This window comes from Oncorhynchus mykiss, chromosome 14 (assembly GCF_013265735.2).
Source record: "Oncorhynchus mykiss isolate Arlee chromosome 14, USDA_OmykA_1.1, whole genome shotgun sequence".
Lineage (NCBI taxonomy): Eukaryota > Metazoa > Chordata > Actinopteri > Salmoniformes > Salmonidae > Oncorhynchus > Oncorhynchus mykiss.
In genome coordinates, this window is record NC_048578.1 from 6,323,658 (window position 1) to 6,346,518 (window position 22,861).

Genomic DNA, 22,861 nt, shown 5'->3' on the forward strand with positions numbered 1-22,861 from the left:
ACATGAAAGCAACTTTCACAACATTTTCACTACAGTTGCAGGTTGCAAGTGACATCATCTCAAGCAACTTTGCTGTTACATGCAGCTACTCAAACGTGATTAAAATTGCATGCAACAGCCAATTAATTGAAGCTGCTTGTTTGAGAATCTCCCCATGTCTTCTGCTGTGTTACATTGTGGTTTCACAAATGAGTTGTTTATCCAACCATTTGGTTATTGTAACAGCAAAGATATAGAAGATATGCATTATGTACAATTTAGCTTGTTAGCTAGCCAAAATGACATTGCTAACACCAACACAGCTAGCTAGCTAGCGCAGATCATGGTGGACATTTTTCAGGTCAAAATATCATTTATTGACTGCTAAACCATGTACAATCATTTGTATATGATCTCTTGTTGTGCTAGTCTCTGTTCTGTCAACCTTGACCACTGATGGTGCTGCACATCACTGACAGCTGTGTTGACATGACAACTGGGTCAGAATTCCTAACCTTCGAATGAATAATGTGACAAAAGCAGCCAATTGTTTTGATTGGCTGCTGAAATAATAATGAGTTGCTTATTATTTCACGAAGCAATGAAGAAGCAACTCAAATTGCGTGAAAGTTTCATCGTGTAACGGCAGCCTGTGTTTCCAATGACATCATCAAGCAATTAGAAGACAATGCCTACTCATAAATGCTTAAAATCACATTATGCACATGTAACAGTATAGCTTCCGTCCCTCTCCTCGCCCCAACCTGGGCTCGAACCAGGGACCCTCTGCACACATCAACCATGAAGCATCGTGCCACAAAAGCCACGGCCCTTGCAGAGCAAGGGGAACAACTACTTCTAGGTCTCAGAGCGAGTAACGTCACAGACTGAAACACTATTAGCGCGCACCACCGCTAACTAGCTAGCCATTTCACATCGGCCACAATCACCCCCCTTTTGACCTCGTCCTTTTTCGCAGCAACCAGTGATCCGGATCAACAGCATCAATGTAACAGTATAGCTTCCGTCCCTCTCCTCGCCCCAGCCTGGGCTCAAACCAGGGACCCTCTGCACACATCAACCACAGTCATTCACGAAGCATCGTTACCCATCGCGCCAAGGGGAACAACTACTTCTAGGTCTCAGAGCAAGTGACGTCACCGACTGAAACACTATTAGCGCGCACCACCGCTAACTAGCTAGCCATTTCACATCAGCCACACACACCAATGATGTCATTGGAAATAGTTATCTTTATCTTTTTTACAAATAAACATAGAAACGCGCCATTTTCTCATGTTGATGTTGGGGTGGTGCTAGAGATAATGAATATGCAATTGAACATTTTTTTTAAATTTCCCTTTAATAAAAAGCTCATAGTTTTCTCTCCTTTCAACTCAGTGTTCAGAATAGCTGCTGACAATCCAAGTAAATGTCTTACAACAATTCTGATTTACAGCTGACATATAGCTTTTCACTTTGACGTAGAGCTTGTATCTGCAATCATCACAATTACAGTAGGCAGTATTAGCTGAATTCTACATTCAATACAATGAATCAACATTTTTACAGCATAATTGACCCCCCAAAAATGATGAAGTGACGAATGAATGAACATCAAAATATTGAGTGTTACAGAAATAAAGAATCGATTGAATCAATCAAAAACAAAGCCTTTGTGTTGTCAATACTGTGATCCACAGATTTCCTTGTACAGTTTTATCTGCCTTTCATTCCCTACTGTAGCATATAGCATATAGGCTACATGTCGACTGGCTGAGTCTGAAGTAATATTGGTTAACGCACAACTAAAATCTTGTGCCTTTTAGACAGCTGCGTGATTCTGTCATATTGTGCTTGTCATACAAAACAACTATGGCTAGAGATTTTTTTTTAAACAATACACATGCTTCCATTGATGTAAATAGCGTCTCAAAATCCATTTCAATGCATTTCATGCAGCATGTTTAGGCTGAGGGACAATACATGGAATGTGGTCCCCAGTTAAATTGCATCTCATGTTATTACGTCCAGCATCAAACTAAGCCATCATACAAATATAAAACCTGCTCAAATATACTGTAGCAGAAATTATACAATTGCATTGTTTGCTACTGTCTTGCTGCTGCATAGCATGTTGAGAAAAGGTAGTCCTACAATGTGAAAGTGAACCCGCCGACAAATGTCAATTCAAACACCACCAGCATTCGTTCCCATTTCCCTCAAATAATAGATAAACCCTCACCATAGTGGCTACAGAAGAATATAATCTACATTAAAAGTACAAATAGCCTACAAAAAGCTGTGAGCAACACAATCTGTTCTGTCAGGGTAGATGCATCTTTGGTGCATAGATTTAAAAGATAATCTCCAAAACAACAAAGAAGAGTAATTAATGTAAAATAAGGCATTATATATATTAATTACACATCTAAGGCACTATCTGTGATTAGATTCATTCCCGCCTTTGTTTTTCCAAAACTTGTCATGGGATATAACAAGTCACATGACATGACTCTCGCAGCTTCCTGTCTGTATACAGTGTAAAACAGGCCTAAAAACTGATTTTCAATGCTTTAACAAAATATCACAATTCCATTTCTTTGGCTCTGTGCTCCCAGAATGATTCTACAGTGAGCAGGAGAAGATAGAAAGTGGACGAATTCCAGATCAGAATGTGGACAGTTTGATGATGTCGGAGCTGTCAGACATAGAAATAGAATTATGCTTTCAGCAGAACTGATAGTTATTGGTCTTCACCAGTGGTTGCTCCTCCTCTTCGTGCTCACACGACTGGTCACAGGAACCGTCACAACACTTAGGCTCATCATTATCATCACACAGCTCCAACTCCTCGACCATCATGTCCTGCTGCAGCTGGATGTTCTGGTGCTGCTGGGACGGGAGAGTAGAACACTGAAGAGAACAGGTTTCAAAACAAAAACTCATTCATGAGTTACAGTATTGCTATCTTCAAACAATGCTTAAGTCTGGTCAATCCAGTCTGACAATGAAACATGTTTTATGCTGTCCATAGGGTAGATGCTGTTTTATCCTGATGAGAGATATACAGCTTATCTACCATGGTAAACATCAATCCCCCTGTCTGTGTTACCTGATCTGGACGTTCTGGCTCCTCACCCAGTAATCTCTCAATCAGCTGGCTGATCTTGCTGAAGGTCAGTCGCTCTGTTGGCTCCAGATTCCAGCACATTTTCATGATTGTATACCTAGTGGGACATAAATACATGATTACCTTATTCTTCTTTATTCTTACTCTTATTATTATCATCCTGATGCCCAGTCACTTTACCCTGCCTTCATGTAAATATCTACCTCAAATACTGTACATCGTACCCTTGCACATTGATCTGGTACTGCTACTCCCTGTATAGACAGTAGCTTGATTCTTGTGTATGTTATTCCTCTTGTGTTATTTTTTACTCTGCATCGTTGGGAAGGGCTCGTAAGAAAGCATGTCATGGTAAAGACTACAACTGTTGTATTCAGTGCATGTGACAAATATAATTTGAAGTATCATATTGGTTCCGATACCGTAAAAAAAAAAAAATATTTAGTATCATTCCTCGTCGTTCTACAAGGCCCTCAAGCATCATGGAGAAGATTGTCTCAATAAAGAGCTCTGTGGTCTTTCGAACACCGGAGATGCACCCCTGCTAAACACCACTACAGTCCCTCTAGTCTTCTCCTTGCCTGGTCTGTGAAATGGCACTGTTTCGGGCCCCAGCCTGCTGATCATGTGGCTAACACGCAGAACCACGCCTGACCAAGGACTGACTCATCCCCACACAAAGGGGCCCAGATGAATAAGTCCTGACTCAGTCTCAGTCCCCCTCTGTCGCTCTGTCTCCGGACCCACAATACAGTTATTCCGGGCAGTGTGGCAACCACAGCGAATCGACACACACAGATGTATGGAGCCTTGGAGATATTGAAAAATACACTCTTTCTTTCTCGTTTCTATGGGGTGTTTGATTGTGGAGGAGAGCTTTGTTACTTTTTCAATGTAGGGCTCAGAACTCCAGCCAAGTAATCTGGAATCAGCCATGCTTAATGCTTCTATGGCACAATACATATACTTTTGTTACAAATGCTGAACAGGGGGTATGACTGGAACATAGGGGGTCTTTGTTCAGTCTTGCAGAATATTATAAAAGGATATTGTAGTATACATGAATGTGTATCCCAATGAAGCCCAATTGGCCTGGGGACAAGGTTATTTAAACCTAAAAGCCCTGAATCTGTAACTTACATCTCTGGAGGTGCAAAGTCTGGCCGAGACATCTGATAACCACACTTGATCATGTTGTAGAATTTAGTATCCACCAGGATACTGGGGTAGGGACTCTTTCCTAAAGAAATTAAACAAAGACACATGAATTAAACAACTAAACAAGAACGACTGAATGATTTCACCAGAGATATCAAAATCTATTATGTTGAGAAATCTATGTTTATGCCAGCTCACCTAGAGAGAAGATCTCCCATAGCAGGATCCCATAGGACCAGACGTCACTCTGGACAGTGTAGAGACAGTCAAAGATACTCTCTGGAGCCATCCACTTCACTGGCAGACGCGCCTATAGACACATGGTGCGAGGAAACGCATATCAAACACACGTGAATGTTTCTTTATTGACATGGAACATGTTATTGAGGCTGTCACTGTTGTTTGCTCACATTGCCCTTCACCACATAGTTGGAGTCATTCATGATGTCACGTGCCAGGCCGAAGTCACAGATCTTAGCCACATGGAGGTCTGTCAGGAGGACGTTCCGAGCTGCCACGTCCCGGTGAATACACTGAGACAGACAGAGAGAGAATCAGTTACAGTAGGTTACGGCGGCATCACAAAGTGCATCTCTACTTTCCAAGAGATTATATATTTTTTAAACTATAGTATGCTGAATTTTCATCAAACATAATCTCCAATTGCGAAGTGTACTTATACAAGCCTTGTTTCGCAACCTTTGTTGTGAAACTTTGTGTTGATGTGACTCACGTTCTTGGCTGCAAGGAAGTCCAAGCCCTGAGCCACCTGGTAGGAGAATCTCAGCAGGTCCTCCATGTCCAACGGCCACGAGTCCGGCCCACCATCCTCACACACAGAGTCTGATAGAACCACATTTTTATGTTCATAGAAATGTCCAACTGAGACAAACAACAATAAACTGGTGAACCAATGCAATGAATGGTGCCAGATAAAAGAAAAGGGAGTAAGACGGATCAATTACCCAGAGAGGAGTTGACAGGCTGGGGACCAGGCCTCATCTCCAGGTAGCTGTCAGAACACACACTGGAGATCCCACTGTCACTGGTAGAAGGAGCGGAGAACGGGATCAGGGGAGGAGAGGAGGGTGAGGGTCGAGAGGTGGTAAATCACACAAAGTGGTTACTTCACAAGACTGCTTCTTTGTATGCTGAATAAAGGTGAGTCAGAGTACACCTTCTTTTTCATGGGCTTGGTGCCAACATTATCCATACCTTCTGATGAACTGTTTCCCTTCACAGAGGTTCTTGTAGTCACTGGTCTCCTCTGGTACCGCTGGTATGTTCATGACAAAGTTCAGGAAGGTCTCCTGCTTGTGTCGCAGGAAGTTCAGAAGGTCGCCATGACTACAGTACTCAGTGATCACCAGTACAGGTCCTGAGATAAGAAACATTTATATTTCATAATAAATTGAGAAAACTTTCAAACTTCCACATAGTACGAAACTTGACTCAAACGCATTTACAAAAATATACAGATACTGTAATTCTCTGAATGTCTCTGCACTTCTTCAGATAGGAAGCTGTGTTTTATAGTGTTCAGTCTCACCCGCCTGAGTGCAGGCTCCCAGGAGGTTGACAATGTTCTTGTGCTGTCCCAGGTGACTCAGAATCTTCAGTTCTGACATCAAAGCCTCTCTCTCATCTGAGTGGGCCCTGGCTGCAGAAAGAGATAGATAGACAGATAGATAGATAAATAAACAGAGAGAAAGATAAACCCAATCATATGACACTCCCGTACCACTGTGATCACAGACAGTTTCTCAGACTTTGATCAATTCTACTCCTGAACTAAAAAAACGTGTTCAATTCAATGGATTCTGACCTTTGAGCATCTTTACAGCCACTCGCATCGCGTTGTCGTCCTCCCCCAGACCATAGGCTGTGGCCTCCACCACCTTCCCAAAGGCCCCGGCTCCTAGGATCTTTCCTGTGGGTCACACATCCAACGCATCACTTTCTAGTCTGACTGTATGTCAATATCCTTTCTTTCCCGTAAATAAATACACTTTACAGTTGTACATGTAGTTGAGATTCCACTCATTCACCATACAGTATGGAATATCTAACCCAGGGATGGGCAATTGGCAAATTCACGAAAAAATGTCAATAATAATTCAGTCGAGGGCTCAACTTACTGTTGATAGTTAGAATAGAAGAATACACAAGGTGCAATGTCGAAATTTGGTTGTGCATCAGCAGTCAATTAGCCCATGTCAGCAATGTTTTTCTAGCATGGTAAGTTAGTCTAGCAGCCAGCTATCTAAACTTGTAGTAAGCATGGTCGAATTACCGACGGGATGGGGCCCATTGATCATCAGTTATCATATTAAAAACTGCTAACATGTGCTTCCACATTATGGCAAAATGAGCAGAATTGCATGAAATGATTTATACAATTTCAAAAACATCTCTCCGCTCCATGGCAAACTGTTTAGAATTGCAGCCAACTTGCTTTAAAACGGCAAAGTTTTCGCTACGCCACATGGCAAAATGTGCAGAATTTCAGGAAATTAACTTTAACCTCCTTGTGGGAGTCGTAGTTTTGCTCTACTACCCCGACAAGCATCTTGGGACTCTTCCGTAGTCCGTACAGCCGATCTGCCAACTTCTGTCTGTAGCGTCCGAACAGTTTGGGCTACATACTAATATGATCCCTCTGTGGAAAGGTAAGTCTCTCACAAACACGTACATGTCCATTGTTTTTGCCTTAGGATGCCCACAAGCCTCACAAGACTCCTCTGAAGGTCCCCCATGACCAGTTAAAACAATGCATGGAAGCACTGTATATGGAGATAAGTGGTCAAATACAAGTCAGAAAAATCTTTCTTATATCTCTCAGATATAGAACAGACACTTCAGAACAAACTTTTGGGGGGACTATCTGTTGTTCCATGTAGTGTATCTGTTATTCAATGTGTTTGTATGGCCTAACAGTAGTAAGGCCAAATGACATTTTTCATCAAACTTCCAAGAACCAAACCACTGCAGTAGCCTATCTAAGAAAAGGCCACACACCTAGCTTGAGCTTGTCCCTGGGAAACTCCCACTTCTCATTGTACGGCATCTGAGTTGGGTCGATAAAGGTGTAGTTGTTTCCTTCACTGGCCTGGATGATCTTCCACCGGATCTCATATCTCGGTTTCTTCAGAGGGAAGGAAATGTTCATTAGTCAACCATTTGAATAACTAAGGGTTCTCCATGGTTTCTTTGACTAAAGGTAACAATGATTTCAAACTACATGTATTTGTTAATACTCTATTCATGAACATATCAGTTTCTTGCCTATTTTATTTTAGATGAGATTGCATACTGGTCTATTAGTATATTTTCTATATTGCAGAGGGTGTTTTGTGTCCTACCTGTTTGTACTTGTAGAGCAGGACCATGAGTAGCAGGAGGAGAAGGGCCAGCACACCAGCTGCTCCCAATAGAGTGGAGGTGAACATTATATCTATCCAATCAGAGAGAAGAGTCAGGGTGTCTGGTGATGACACACTTAGAACATGCTGTGTGTGATGGCTTTGTTATGGGTTTATGTGGAACCAAGGAAGAGTAGCTGCAGCTAAAGTAACGGCTATTGTGAATCTGAATAAACAAAAGAACAGACAGTTCATGTACAGCTCATGTGCTTGACTACGATGACACAGGAAAAAGGAGTATGAACTAAGGATAAGACAGTAAGCCTGAGGATAACCATGGATGACCGTGCTCTGGCTCTTACTGGAAACGTCCATGGCGAAGGTGTCTTTACCGACTCCGACTAGGTTGAAGGCGACACACTCCACGGTCATCCTATGGCTGGACGGTTCCATTGTCAGGACGCTCTGGACCTCGACCACTCCATACTCCTCCCTCTGGACCTCGACTGTTTGGGCCAAGAGAGGAGCAGGCATCTGGAGACCTGTTGCGTTCTCATTGCACCTGTTCCATAGGAAGACACAGATAGGATAGAGTTCCCCATTTAGTTATGATACCTAATACGTCATTATATATTTTTAAATACATACTATACTTATTAAGTCTATCTTTTACAATGGCAATATCATACCATTGTGCCCTCTCTAACACCTACGTGGTTCGGATTCCAGAGCACTGGTACCAGAGGATTATGGGAGCAGGGTAACCGAACGACGTGCACGTGAGGGTGGTGATGTTCTCCCATCTCACCACGGCAACCGGCCTCTCTGCCAATCAAGAGAGAGCAGAGGAAGTCAGTGGCATGGTCAAGTAATAAATCTCACACACTCAACATAGAGACAAATATGTTCAATAGATAAAATAGATAGATAAAAAAATAGATAAAAAAATGTATTCCTCAGAGAGAATGGTTGTTGTATGAACTGACACTGTGTATTAGTATGTCTGTACTCATACTTTACTTACGATACATTTGGATTTGGAATGTAATGGATGCGTTGGCCATGGAACTCTTGGCATAGAAGGTGTACTGGCCCTGCTCCTGTGCAATCATCCTCTTGAGCAGCAGGGTAGCGGAATACCTGAGTGAAAAACAGACCTGATCTACAGTCGTGGCCAAAAGTTTTGAGAATGCCACAAATAGTAATTTTTTGCTGCCTCAGTTTGTATGATGGCAATTTGCATATACTCCAGAATGTTATGAAGATCAGATGAATTGCAATTAATTGAAAAGTCCCTCTTTGCCATGCAAATGAACTGAATCCCCAAAAATATTTCCCCTGCATTTCAGCCCTGCCACAAAAGGACCAGCTGACATCATGTCAGTGATTCTCTCGTTAACACAGGTGTGAATGTTGACGAGGACAAGACTGGAGATCCCTCTGTCATGCTGATTGAGTTCGAATAACAGACTGGAAGCTTCAAAAGGAGGGTGGTGCTTGGAATCATTGTTCTTCCTCTGTCAACCATGGTTACCTGGAAGGAAACACGTGCCATCATCATTGCTTTACACAAAAGGGCTTCACTGCCAGTAAGATTGCACCAAAGTCAACCATTTATCGGATCATCAAGAACTTCAAGGAGAGCGGTTCAATTGTTGTGAAGAAGGCTTCAGGGTGCCCAAGAAAGTCCAGCAAGCGCCAGGACCGTCTCCTAAAGTTGATTCAGGAATGGCAGCAGGCAGGTGCGAGTGCATCTGCATGCACAGTGAGGCGAAGACTTTTGGAGGATGGCCTGGTGTCAAGAAGGGCAGCAAAGAAGCCACTTCTCTCTTCTCTGTACCTTGTGCAGCTATTCTGCAAAAGGTACAGGGATTGGACTGCTGAGGACTGGGGTAAAGTCATTTTCTCTGATGAATCCCCTTTCCGATTGTTTGGGACATCCGGAAAAAAAGCTTGTCCGGAGAAGACAAGGTGAGCGCCACCATCAGCCCTGTGTCATGCCAACAGTAAAGTATCCTGAGACCATTCATGTGTGGGGTTGCTTATCAGCCAAGGGAGTGGGCTCACTCACAATTTTGCCTAATAACACAGCCATGAATAAAGAATGGTACCAACACATCCCCTGAGAGCAACTTCTCCCAACCATCCAGGAACAGTTTGGTGACAAAACAATGCCTTTTTCCAGCATGATGGAGCACCTTGCCATAAGGCAAAAGTAATAACGAAGTGGCTCGGGGAACAAAACATCAATATTTTGGCTCCATGGCCAGGAAACTCCCCAGACCGTAATCCCATTGAGAATTTGTGGTCAATCCTCAAGAGGCTTGATATTATACAGTTTTCCATTGTAACATCTGACAAAAATATCTAAAGACACTGAAGCAGCAAACTTTGTGAAACGTAATATTTGTGTCATTCTCAAAACTTTTGGCCATGACTATACACTCTTAGAAAAAAAGGTACTATTTAGAACCTAAAAGGGTTCTTCGGCTGTCCCCATAAGAGAACCCTATGAAGAACCCTTTTTGGTTCCAGGTAGAATTAGTTTGGTTCCATGTAGAATAATTTTGGGTTCCACAGAGAGATCTACATGGAACACAAATGGGTTCTACCTGGAACCAAAAAGGGTTCTCCTATGGGGAGAGCTGAATAACCCTTTTGGAACCCTTTTTTTCTAAGAGTTTTATCTAGTCACTGGAAACGTTTAACTGGGACAAAAGTGGAATGAATGCAGATGTTGTGTGGTTTGGTGACTAATACATGCTAGTTCTCCTTAGACAGTTACTGCTATGTGTCATAGCGGAGGTAAAACATTAGCTCTTTCCTTCCCTTAACTCTAGTTTCATAGTACAGAACTCTTTGGACCGGTGGTGGTGATGTCTGAGTTTGTGCCAGATAAACAAATAAACGGAAACATCAGCTCATTTCAAATCTTCTGCAGTTTCCCCATTCTGAATTTCAGTACATTCAGAAAGTATTCAGACCCATTGACCTTTTCCACAATATGTTACGTGACAGCCTTATTCAACAATGTATTAAATAACAAATGTCCTCATCAATTTACACACAATACCCCATAATGACAAAGCGGGAACAGGTAAAAACATTTTTTTTGCAAATGTATTCAAAATAAAAAACTGAAAAACCTTATTTACATAAGTATTCAAACCCTTTGCTATGGGACTCGAAATTGATCTCATGTGCATCCAGTTTCCATTTATCATTCTTCATATGTGTCTACAACTTGATTGGACTCCACCTGTGGTGAATTCAATTGATTGGACATAATATGGAGAGGCAAACACCTGTCTATATAAGGTGCCACAGTTGAGAGTGCACGTCAGAGCAAAAACCAAGCCATGAGGTTGAAGGCATTGTCCGTAGAGCTCCGAGAAAGGATTATGTCGAGTCACAGATCTGGGGAAGGGTACCAAAACAGTTCTGAAGAATTGAAGGTCCCAAAGAACACAGGGGATTATATCATTCTTAAATGGAAGAAATTTGGAACCACCAAGACTCCAAGAGCTAGCCTCCCAGCCAAACTGAGCAATCCGGGGAGAGGGCCTTTGTCAGGGAGGTGAGGACAACCATCTCTGCAGCACTCAAGACAGAAGCCACTCGTCAGTAAAAGGCACATGACAGCCAGATTGGAGGACTCTCAGACCATGAGAAACAAGATTCTCTGGTCTGATGAAACCAAGATTGAACTCTTTGGCCTGAATGCCATGCGTCACGTTTGGAGGAAACCTGGCACCACCCCTACCGTAAAGCATGGTGGTGGCAGCATCATGCTGTGGGGATGTTTTTCAGCGGCAGGGACTGGGAGACTAGTCTGGATTGAGGGAAAGATGAACGGAGCTAAGTACAGAGAGATTTTTATGAAATTCTGCTCCAGAGCGCTCAGGACCTCAGACTGGGGCGAAGGTTCACCTTGCAACAGGACAATGACTCTAAGCACACAGCCAAGACAATGCAGGAGTGGCTTCAGAACAAGTCTCTCAGACTTTCAGAGGATCTGCAGAAAATAATGGGAGAAACTCCCCAAATACAGGTGTGCCAAGCTTGTAGCATCATACCCAAGAAGACTCGAGGCTGTAATCGCTGTCAAAGGTGCTTCAACAAAGTACTAAGTAAAGGGTCTGAATATGTACTATGTACATTATTTTTATTTATTTTTATTTTTGCAAACATTTCTAGAAACCTCTTTTTTGCTTTGTCATTATGGGCTATTGGGAAAAAAATATTTAATTCATTTAAGAATAAGGCTGTAACGTAACAAAATGTGGAAAAAGTAATGGGTCTGAATACTTTCCGAATGCACTGCATAATTATGATCAAGTGAGCCTTTGATCCGTGAACATTTTAAAATACAGTTTTCTGTCGCTGCCCTTTAGTCCCAAAGCCCCAAACACCTTCCCAAATCAGCTAGAGGAGGATCACTCCTCACTCAGTCAGTGCTCTTCATCTTGTTGTTGTATGAGTACCACCCACCTGTTGTTATAGCGTGTAAAGGTTTGTTCCTGCGTGGAGGAGGCTGTAGGGGTGGCCCAGTGCTGGCCTATGATCTGAGGGTACGCCTCGATCAGGACACTGAGTTTCAGGTCTTCCCCCTCGTTCACGTCAATGGACAGGCCCTGGTGAGCCAGCTTGGAGGACAGCTGGGGAGAAAGACGGATGTAGGCCTCCTCTGGACAGAGACATGGAGAGACATGGGAGTGGTTATCTTCAAGGTCAGCCAGAAGTGTTTTCATTAGGCACTGAAACAGAGAGGGACTTCCTAAACTTGTCCACCCAAAAAAAGATGTATTGATACAGTCTGCGTTGATTCTCACGATCCAGTTCTGTGACTGGAATGTGTTCTAATATCCCCATGTGTGCCTGAATTGTATTAGAGTTATCCAATAACTTACCTACAACCATCAGGGAGGTGGTAGATTTGTTGACTCCAGCCTCGTTGGTGCCGATGCAGGTAATGTTGCCTGTGTCTGACTGGTCCACTACAGGGATGGTCAGGATGCTTTCAATGTCCAGACGGTTACTGTCAACTGATTGGACTTTCTGCTCTATTGTAAATCTCTGTAAGAAGAGACAGGAAAATAACATAATGTCATTGTCAAGACATATTGTCATGCGTTTTATTTTGGCCAACAGTGGAACAAATAGGTTGCTCCAGATACTCTGAAAGTGCTTGCCTTTTTGGAGCTGTAATTCCACGTGACATTATAGTTGAAGTTGGGGTTGTGTGTGGTGCAGTGGATGCTCAGCTTCTCGCCCACGATATGAACATACTCATCCTTTTCCAGGAATACATAAGGTGGGAAACGCAGCCCTGGACACAGAGGGAACCAGGAACACAGCATGTATAAGAAAAGCACACACTTCTTAGCCAATTCGAATGCTTGTTCCTGAATTTGAATATATAGCAATTTTACAGTACAGTACATGGGCCTGATCAAGCATGTGACTTTAAGTAAAGTATCCCTCCACAACACTCAACCTACTTACTTTGGATGATGTTGAGGTTGAAAGTCTTGGAAGTCCTCTCCACCCCGTGGAGTTTGGCGCTGCAGACATAGTCAGCATTGTAGCTGGGGTGGAGGTTGCGGATGAGAATGCCTCTGCGGGGGTCTGCTGTGTAGTTCATCCCTGGGGGCACGGAGGTACAGTTGTCCATGCGGAGCCCCAAGTCTGTGGCCTCTGGGTCGGTCAGCAGGCAGGGGAGCAGGTGGTCCTCCCCCTCCTTCCTCACCACACGCAGGGACGCGCTGCTGGTCCAAAACAGGCTGTCTGGGTCTGGTGGAGAAGGGGGGATGTGTTAGAATGAGGGATACTGGCCAACACACCGTCTCTACAGGTATGGTAAACAAACAGTAACTCTCTCCTCTTCTGAGCTTACCTTTCACATACACGTGCACCGTAGAGAACAAGTCCCGAACCTTGACGTTCACACTGGTATATTCACATTTATATGTCCCAGTGTGTTCTGCAGAGGGGCGGTCCACCTTGAAGGTTCTGACTCTCCCATTGCCCTTGGAGATTAAGCTCTTGTGTTTGGACAACCGGGTCAGCCAGTTGACTGGCCCATCCCCCTCACACCTCAGGACCAATGGGGTGCCAGGGTTCAGTACTACTTCAGACCCAACCACGACCTCTGAGTTTAGCTTGATCACAGGACGTCGCCATTCTGAGGAGGTTAACATAGAGATGAGATCATAAATCTACGCGTTTCAAAACAACTGGGACCTCGGAAGTGGGAAATCTCTGACTTCAGTGCGTTCAAGACTAATGGGAACTCAGAAAAAGCTTAAACTTGGAAAATGTGTTTTTAACAGACATCCAACTCGGAATTCCGAGTTAAACCTCAAATCACTGTTTATTTTTCTGAATGTCTTCTTGGTCACTCTGCGTTTAGGATTAAGAGTCATCTTGGACACCACAAATTCAGGAAACAAATGACAGAACTGGCCAGTCTGGCTCTAAAGGAGAGATCCTATTCTCTCTCTCACTTCTGCTTTTCTTCTCTATATCAATGTTATGCTACCGAAAACGGGAGTGAATGGAGACACATTTACTAGTCCCTCAGGGACCCACAGACATTTCATAATTTAGTTGTAGCCCTGAACTAGTTCAGCTGATTTACCTAGTCAAGGGTCGCGTTCCCCTGCTCAGATGTTGCATGCATCAACTAATGGTTGCATGTTGCGTCATCGACAGTACGGTCGGGCACCAGATTGCTATAAAATAGTATATGGCTAGCTGATACATAAAATACATATCCAGGCATGTAAGATCTGGCACGTGGCAGAAACACCTGGGCAGAGGAACACGCAGAAGGGCTTGATGATTAGTTGACTAGTTGAGTCAGGTGTGCTAGTTCTGGAATATATCAAATACAGTGGGGCAAAAAAGTTTAGTCAGCCACCAATTGTGCAAGTTCTCCCACTTAAAAAGATGAGAGAGGCCTGTAAATGTTCATCATAGGTACACTTCAACTATCTAGAAAATCACATTGTAGGAATTTTAATGAATTTATTTGCAAATTATGGTGGAAAATAAGTATTTGGTCACCTACATACAAGCAAGATTTCTGGCTCCTTCTTTAAGAGGCTCCTCTGTCCTCCACTCGTTACCTGTATTAATGGCACCTGTTTGAACTTGTTATCAGTATAAAAGACACATGTCCACAACCTCAAACAGTCACACTCCAAACTCCACTATGGCCAAGACCAAAGAGCTGTCAAAGGACACCAGAAACAAAATTGTAGACCTGCACCAGGCTGGGAAGACTGAATCTGCAATAGGTAAGCAGCTTGGTTTAAAGAAATCAACTGTGGGAGCAATTATTAGGAAATGGAAGACATACAAGACCACTGATAATCTCCCTTGATCTGGGGCTCCACGCAAGATCTCACCCCGTGGGGTCAAAATGATCACAAGAACGGTGAGCAAAAATCCCAGAACCACACGGGGGGACCTAGTGAATGACCTGCAGAGAGCTGGGACCAAAGTAACAAAGCCTACCATCAGTAACACACTACGCCGCCAGGGACTCAAATCCTGCAGTGCCAGACGTGTCCCCCTGCTTAAGCCAGTACATGTCCAGGCCCGTCTGAAGTTTGCTAGAGAGCATTTGGATGATCCAGAAGAAGATTGGGAGAATGTCATATGGTCAGATGAAACCAAAATATAACTTTTTGGTAAAAACTCAACTCGTCGTGTTTGGAGGACAAAGAATGCTGAGTTGCATCCAAAGAACACCATACCTACTGTGAAGCATGGGGGTGGAAACATTATGCTTTGGGGCTGTTTTTCTGCAAAGGGACCAGGACGACTGATCCATGTAAAGGAAAGAATGAATGGGGCCATGTATCGTGAGATTTTGAGTGAAAACCTCCTTCCATCAGCAAGGGCATTGAAGATGAAACGTGGCTGGGTCTTTCAGCATGACAATGATCCCAAACACACTGCCCGGGCAACGAAGGAGTGGCTTCGTAAGAAGCATTTCAAGGTCCTGGAGTGGCCTAGCCAGTCTCCAGATCTCAACCCCATAGAAAATCTTTGGAGGGAGTTGAAAGTCCGTGTTGCCCAGCAACAGCCCCAAAACATCACTGCTCTAGAGGAGATCTGCATGGAGGAATGGGCCAAAATACCAGCAACAGTGTGTGAAAACCTTGTGAAGACTTACAGAAAACGTTTGACCTCTGTCATTGCCAACAAAGGGTATATAACAAAGTATTGAGATAAACTTTTGTTATTGACCAAATACTTATTTTCCACCATAATTTGAAATCCTACAATGTGATTTTCTGGATTTTTTTTCTCATTTTGTCTGTCATAGTTGAAGTGTACCTATGATGAAAATTTCAGGCCTCTCTCATCTTTTTAAGTGGGAGAACTTGCACAATTGGTGGCTGACTAAATACTTTTTTGCCCCACTGTACATCTTAAATACAGTTAAATAAGGGTTAAATAAAAATACTTGGAACGGTTTGAGAACCACCCTCCTAGACTATGGTAATGCCCTGGCCCTTTTACACCCACAAACACCAACACAAAAACAAACAAAGACATCTTTGAATTCCTTATTTTCTTCCCGAAACAGAAGGGTCAGAGTGAGACAGAGGGAGCTGTATGGGGTGGTAAAACCATGTATATGTCCTTTGGGTGTGACAAAGCTAACTGCTGGTGATGCGCTGATACAGGGACAAACAATGCCGTCTTTGAGACACTCAAGCAAATCACAGGGGCCAAGGGAGTCTGAAGAACTTCAACATAAAGCTACTGTAGAATAGGGCTTCAAATAGCATGTTTTTCTTGTCCTCCTTTAACTCTCTAACACCTTATTTGATAAAAAGTTAATTTGGGCTCTATTGGGCTCTCTTGTGGTGGATTTATTTCAGCATCCACTCTCCTGTATCTGGTAAAGCATGGATCAGAAAACAACATCTGAAAATCACAATAGGTTTTGTCTCAATTCATTCTTTCATGTAAAGTATGTCTTGTTTTTGATTTATCTCAAAGCAGAACTGAGTTTTGTTGTTCAGCAGATTTTCTTAGTTACCACAGTCCACAGCTCAACCTCAGAGTGTCAAAGTGAGGGAGTGCTCCTGGTTTTGGGCTATTCAGTATCGATTGGGTCTAGACTTCCCGATAACATTACACACCACCTTCCTATGGACTCCCAAGTATACTAGCTCCCTATCAAATGGCTGTTGAGCAATGGAACAAGAACAGCAGCAGATGTACAGGACATTACGGTCCTACCAAAAGAGGCTCATAAAAATAAAAATAATGAAACATTAAAAACGGCATAATTTTCAGATAAAACTATACTAAATATATTCACGTCACCAAATCATTGATTAAAACACACTGTTTTGCAATGAAGGTCGACAGTGGCCTCAAGAGCACTCTGTAGGGTAGCACCATGGTGTAGCCAGAGGTAAGCTAGTTTCCGTCCTTCTCTGGGTACATTGACTTCAATACAAAACCTAGGAGACTCATGGTTCTCAACCCCTTCCATAGACTTACACAGTAATTATGAAAAGTTCCGGAGGACGTCCTCCAACCTATCAGAGCTCTTACATCATGAACTGCCATTTTGTCCACATAATCAAAGAATCAGATAATTAATCTAGTACTGAAAGCATAAGCTACAGCTAGCTTGCACTGCAGTGCATAAAATGTGATTGGTAGTTGACACTTTCCTACTCTAACCAGTGGCGACACATCATTCAGGGCTGGTGGGGCAGAGCCCCACCTGTTTAGCCCTGTACGCATGTCATTTTGGCATTACAACATGTCACATATCAGTTTGCAAACATTGTTATTAAAAAATCATTGAGTTGATAAAGCCGCATACATGTTTTGCTTTCTTGAATAAGGCAGATCCAAAATGCAGGTGTTTCAGCCTAGCTCAGTGCTTTCTGTGGTGGTGGGGAAAATATGGAGCGTAGGGATTGGTAATGTTCTCTAGCTGTGCCGTGATTGGCTCAGTGTTCTGTCACTCATGGGGACACTACGTCACTGCAAAATCTACGGGGAGATGTCGAAAATTCAAGCCCCTTGAGTGCTGCCATAGATCTACATTAGAAGTGCCCACCTGAGAAGACTCAAGGTCATTGGTCACAGATAAAATTATGTAAAATCATAATATATATCTACCATAGCTTTGATTGGACTGATCATGTTAACATAGCAAGCTAGACAAGCAGTCATCATCATGAATCAAGTCAAAAGTCTACTGGCAAATCCTTTTCAATCCTTGTCATATGAAGAGAAATTATAGATAAAACGTAGTGGTGCTCATCGGCCATTGGACATAAACATTACACTAGTGGTGGAAAAAGTACCCAATTGTCATATTTGAGTCAAAGTAAAGATATCTTAATAGAAAATGACTCAAGTTAAAGTGAAAGTCACCCAGTAAAATACTGTTTGAGTACAAGTCTGAAAGTATTTGGTTTTACAAATACTTAAGTATCAGGTATTGGGGCAGCAGGTAGCCTAGTGATTAGAGCATTGGGCCAGTAACCGAAAGGTTGCTCAGATCGAATCTCTGAGCTGACAAGGTAAGAATCTGTTGTTTTGCCCCTGAACAAGGCAGTTAACCCACTGTTCCCTGGTATGCTGTCATTGTAAATAAGAATTTGTTCTTAACTGACTTGCCTAGTTAAATACATTAAAATTAACTGTGGTTCCAAGTACTTAAGTAGTTTTTAGGGTATCTGTACTTTTCTTTACTATTGATATTTCTGACAACTTTTACTTTTACTCCACTACATTCCTCAATAATATAATGTACTTTTTACTTCATACATTTTCCATGACACCCAAAAGTACTAGTTACATTTCGAATGCTTAACAGGACAGAAAAATTGGCATATTCACACACTTTTTAAGAGAACATCCCTGGTCATCTCTGCCTCAGATCTGGCAGACTCACTAAAGACAAATGCTTCGTTTGTAAATGATGTCTTAGTGTTGTAGTGTGCTTGCAGCTCTCCGTAAAATAATAAAACAAGAAAATTGTGCTGTCGGGTTTGAAATGATTTATACTTTTACTTTTGATACTTAAGTATATTTGTGCAATTACATTTACTTTTGATAATTAAGTATATTTAAAACTAAATAGTTTTACACTTTTACTCAAGTGGTATTTTACTGGGTGACTTTCACTTTTACTCAAGTCATTTTCTATTTAGGCATCTTTTATTTCACTGAAGTGTGACAGTTGGGTACTTTTTCACCGCTGCATATAAATGGCATTTTAGTCTGGTAATATGTATGTAAAAGTATGGAGGACACAAGAGATGCAGTGAGTACAATGTCAACAACACAACACATGAATCCCAATACGATGCAGTATAGTTGAAAACAGGCGTTGAGTCGTACCTTGAGCTGCAGTGGGCAGGATCCCCAGAAGGAAGGCCAGGTACAGCTCCATCCTGGATCTGCTCCAGATCTATGTGTGTCTGTATGTCTAGGAGTGTTGTTATTGTGTCTGTGGTCAAGGAGAAAAATGAGGAATCATTACGCTGGATCTCTGCTGTCACTCACTGTCATACACTTCTTCTTTTCTAAAGAGGATATTTGGAAATCAAACTTTCACGATTTGTCACCTTGAAATCAAGGCAATATAGGCCAGACCTTACTGAAAGCCTTTTCAAATGTCATTCACATGCTATTAATAAAAGTTACTGTGTAACATGGCTAAGATTGGAAACAATGAACTCTACTGAACCTGTAGATTTCTTCAGCTCAGTGGTATGCCTCTGATCCCACAGAGCTCTGTGGATTCACCATCCGGGAGCGAGTAAAGTTCCTCCAACCCTGTTTCTCTTCTGTCTCTATCTCCCTTAGCCTGACCAGAAGCCAGTAAAAGAGAGAGAGGCATAAACAGACAGATAGAGGTGTCACGCTCCCCACTAATGACCATGTGTCTCTGTTTAGCTAGAAAACAGGACGGCCCTCCCAGTCCTAATGCCATGGTGCTGAGACTAATCTGCTGTGATGATGGGTCACCCTGCTGCTCTGCTGCCTAGCCCCAGCCCAAGCCTGCTAAGCCTCATCCCCATTCCCATTCCACAGAGAGAGAACCCATGATCGACACGGTAGATGATCGGCTGAGTTTTGAGTTTGCTTGTGCTGAGGGCTGAAAAGAGAGGCTTTGATTGAACTAAGTCTAGCTGGGCTTGGGAAAGTCCCAATGGATTTTTTGGGGATATCTCTCTTATGGTCAATTAATCAGGGGCCATTTATTATCTCTTCGACATTGAATGGATAAAGCCAAGGCATTAAAATACAAGACAATGTAGAAACAGATGTTAGTGTTGAAAATTAGAGAGCTAAAAAACAATGGATTATTTTCCGTTTTGGGAAAATAGTAGAATGCTGCAAGTCATTGAACTAATATAAAATGCAGAACACATTTCTTGTGTTATATATTCATATATTCAACTTTTATTTTCACATAATCACTTTTAATTAACATACAAAATACTGCATATAAAAATACATTTGTAAACATACAGAAAAGCTTTGGTACCATAGCGTGTGTGTGGTGAATATTCTACATTATGTAGTGTGTGTGTTCTGCATTCCTGCGTGTTCTGCATTCCGTGTTCCTACATCATGTGACAAATGTATACAAATAAGCATATTTATATTTCACTGGTAGTGTATCTAACCATAGGTCAACCTCTGTGAGTGGACTCTAAGCAAGTTACAAGAAAATAAGTGACTTCTCTCAGGTATCATTTCATTGTTTCAATAATATAGATTAAAATCTCGATACCCACATTTCTAAAAAAGATCTCCTACCAAAGAGAAGCTTATTTTAACATTGGACCTACTATTTGTATTTTTCATAGAACTTCATACAATACAAAAGCACTTCAAAGATATTAGATCAGTCATGGGCACAGTACACAACAACGTACTAATCTTGTACCAGGTGTGCAAAGGCAGTGATATGCTCAGATCACTTCTCATTCAGTCAGTACCTCCGTGTAAAAACATAACGTTTGTTCATACCTCTCAGACATCATTCAATCTCTTACAGTATGTACTGAACCTAAATCTCTTTCTTGGAAATGTTCATGTTTCCCTAAACATTGTAAAGTGCAAAATGTATACAGAATTGTTTAAACAAAATGCTATATAAAACGTTTAAAAAAATCTCTATAAAACTCAAGACAACATAAAATTATATTTGACACATAACCTTTACTGAATGTACCCTATTCTGCTTAATTAAGGCCAAATGCATGAATCTTTTCTCTAAGTTAATTATATTCCCGCAAAATAACTTGAAATAGAAAGTACACATTTGTAAAAACAAAGAAAATATACCTCAGTGCAACTAGAATGTCATATCCCATTGATGTTGAGAAGTATAGATGCCATAAGATGATGTGTTTCTGATTGTTTTTACTAACTAAAGTAGCCTACCCATCTAAAAATATGAACTTTTTCACACAAGCAAAATGTAACAGTACATGCTCCACTTTTAGGGGTAAAAGAAAATGTTTTCATCTTTGTAATATAAAAATACAAAACATGTATCAGGAAAAATGACAAGACAAATCCCCATAGAAACACTGCAATAGTGACCATACTACAAGTGTATTTTAAAATCATGAATTTCCTGATGTACATTTGTATTCTTATGTGATACTGGTATTTTTTCATCTTCATTATTATGTGAAGGCTTGAAAAATGGTCCCTCTCTTCAATATGGAGTATTTTGCATTGATTAGATTTATTAAAATCATCATCAATCAACAATCATCATTAATTAAATATATGTCACTCTCTCATTGTAATTATTGATTTTCAATTGATTTTCAGCACAGAATTATTTTGAAAGTACCAGTTGTGAAATATTTGCTTAAAGCAGTGGGAATTGCTTATGTTGTTAGGGTTAGCTCCTCACTGAAATCGCAACATGTTGTCTTAATCCACTAAAGCAGGGATGGCCAACTGGCAGAAGGAAATTAACTAGTGCCGGCTCTGACTGCATTTGTGGGTAGGGATGTGTGTACGCAGACCCGCGAGCCACTGCGGAACCTCATGATAAGTAAAAAACAATATGTGGCCCCAACCCCCATCAAAGTTTCCCATCCCCGCACTAAAACTATTCAGGAATGTTGCTATACATTCACCAAGTTTCTTAAATCTCTACAGGAAGCTGTCTTCCACTTCCGGTGTTCCAGAAGATTCCAGTGGAATCAGAGCCTGGTTGGCATGGAGATCCTCCTCTTCTGGAATGGTGTCTGCCTCGGCTGTCTCCTGGGAGATGGAATCAGCCTCGTCATCCTCCAGAGCCAGAGAGCTACAGGGAATAACAACACACATGTTCCTTTACAAACAAACGTGGGATATTACGATTTTACGTCCCATTTCAGGTGAAAACTATACAGCGTTGCGCCACAAATCAAAACAATGTAAAACCTAAACTATCATATTTCTGCCAGCTTGGCTTGTCTAAGGTTTCAGTTTAAATGTCTTACAAAATCCTCAAAATGTAACACTGAGTGTACCAAGCATTATGAGCACCTGCTCTTTCCATGACAGACTGACCAGGTGAATCCAGGTGAAAGCTATGATCTCTTATTAATGTTGCCTGTTAAATCTACTTCAATCAGTGTAGATGAAGGGCAGGAGACAGGTAAAATAAGGATTTTGAAGCCTTGAGACAATTGAGACATGGATTGTGTATGCGAGCCATTAAGATAGGGTGACCAGGCGTCCCCGTTCATTGGGGACAGTCCCCGTTTTTGGTGGCCTGTCCCCGGCTGGAACTGTCCCCAGAAATGTCCCCGTTTTTAACTGTGCTTTAAAAACAGACTGCAAAGTGAAATAATATTTTACGTGGAAAGAAAGACCGGGCAGCAGAGACTACCGGTTAATGTCTCAATCGCTTTGTGCTTGTTTTGTCCAGCAGAGGGGGCTGCTCGCAATATCAGCTTCATTCACAGTTCTTCTTCTACTAACTACTTGCTCATGCTAGTTTTAGAGAAAAAAGCTGTGGAAAACTCAGCCAGAAGCTAGAACGTGTCAAGTGACATCACCACAAACGTATTTTCAAGCCAGGTAAGTTACAATTGTTTGAGATACTATCTAATGATGTTATAATGTCACAATTTATTATATAGATAGATGATCTGCTTTATAAGGTTTTAAATAGGTTATGCTAGCTAACATTAGCTATGTCGGCTAAGTTATC

General features: G+C 41.8%; 2 protein-coding genes across 5 annotated transcripts in view; both read right to left on the reverse strand.

Annotated features, from left to right (window-relative positions):
- Positions 1-1,329: 1,329 nt before the first annotated feature.
- Positions 1,330-19,590, reverse strand: LOC100136949 (macrophage colony-stimulating factor receptor). 3 transcript variants are annotated; one of them, XM_021559486.2, is made up of 22 exons: positions 19,376-19,590; positions 19,027-19,135; positions 13,529-13,816; positions 13,138-13,425; positions 12,825-12,961; positions 12,543-12,708; positions 12,124-12,319; positions 8,657-8,772; positions 8,346-8,457; positions 7,995-8,194; positions 7,633-7,724; positions 7,289-7,415; positions 6,096-6,200; positions 5,820-5,930; positions 5,486-5,648; positions 5,236-5,315; positions 5,004-5,113; positions 4,681-4,803; positions 4,469-4,580; positions 4,253-4,352; positions 3,095-3,209; positions 1,330-2,874 (listed from the first exon to the last, which is right to left on the reverse strand). In XM_021559486.2, the coding sequence occupies exons 2-22, from the start codon at positions 19,076-19,078 to the stop codon at positions 2,710-2,712; spliced, it is 2,958 nt and encodes a 985-aa protein (XP_021415161.2). In that variant the 5' UTR covers positions 19,079-19,135; positions 19,376-19,590; the 3' UTR covers positions 1,330-2,709.
- Positions 19,591-20,062: 472 nt separating this feature from the next.
- Positions 20,063-22,861, reverse strand: part of LOC110488623 (platelet-derived growth factor receptor beta) — a 59,467-nt gene continuing 56,668 nt past the window's right edge. For both annotated transcript variants that reach the window (XM_021560909.2, XM_021560906.2), the window contains exon 23: positions 20,063-21,967. In XM_021560909.2, coding sequence (XP_021416584.2) covers positions 21,814-21,967 — 154 coding nt within the window. In that variant the 3' untranslated portion in view covers positions 20,063-21,813. The remainder of the gene's footprint in view (positions 21,968-22,861) is intronic.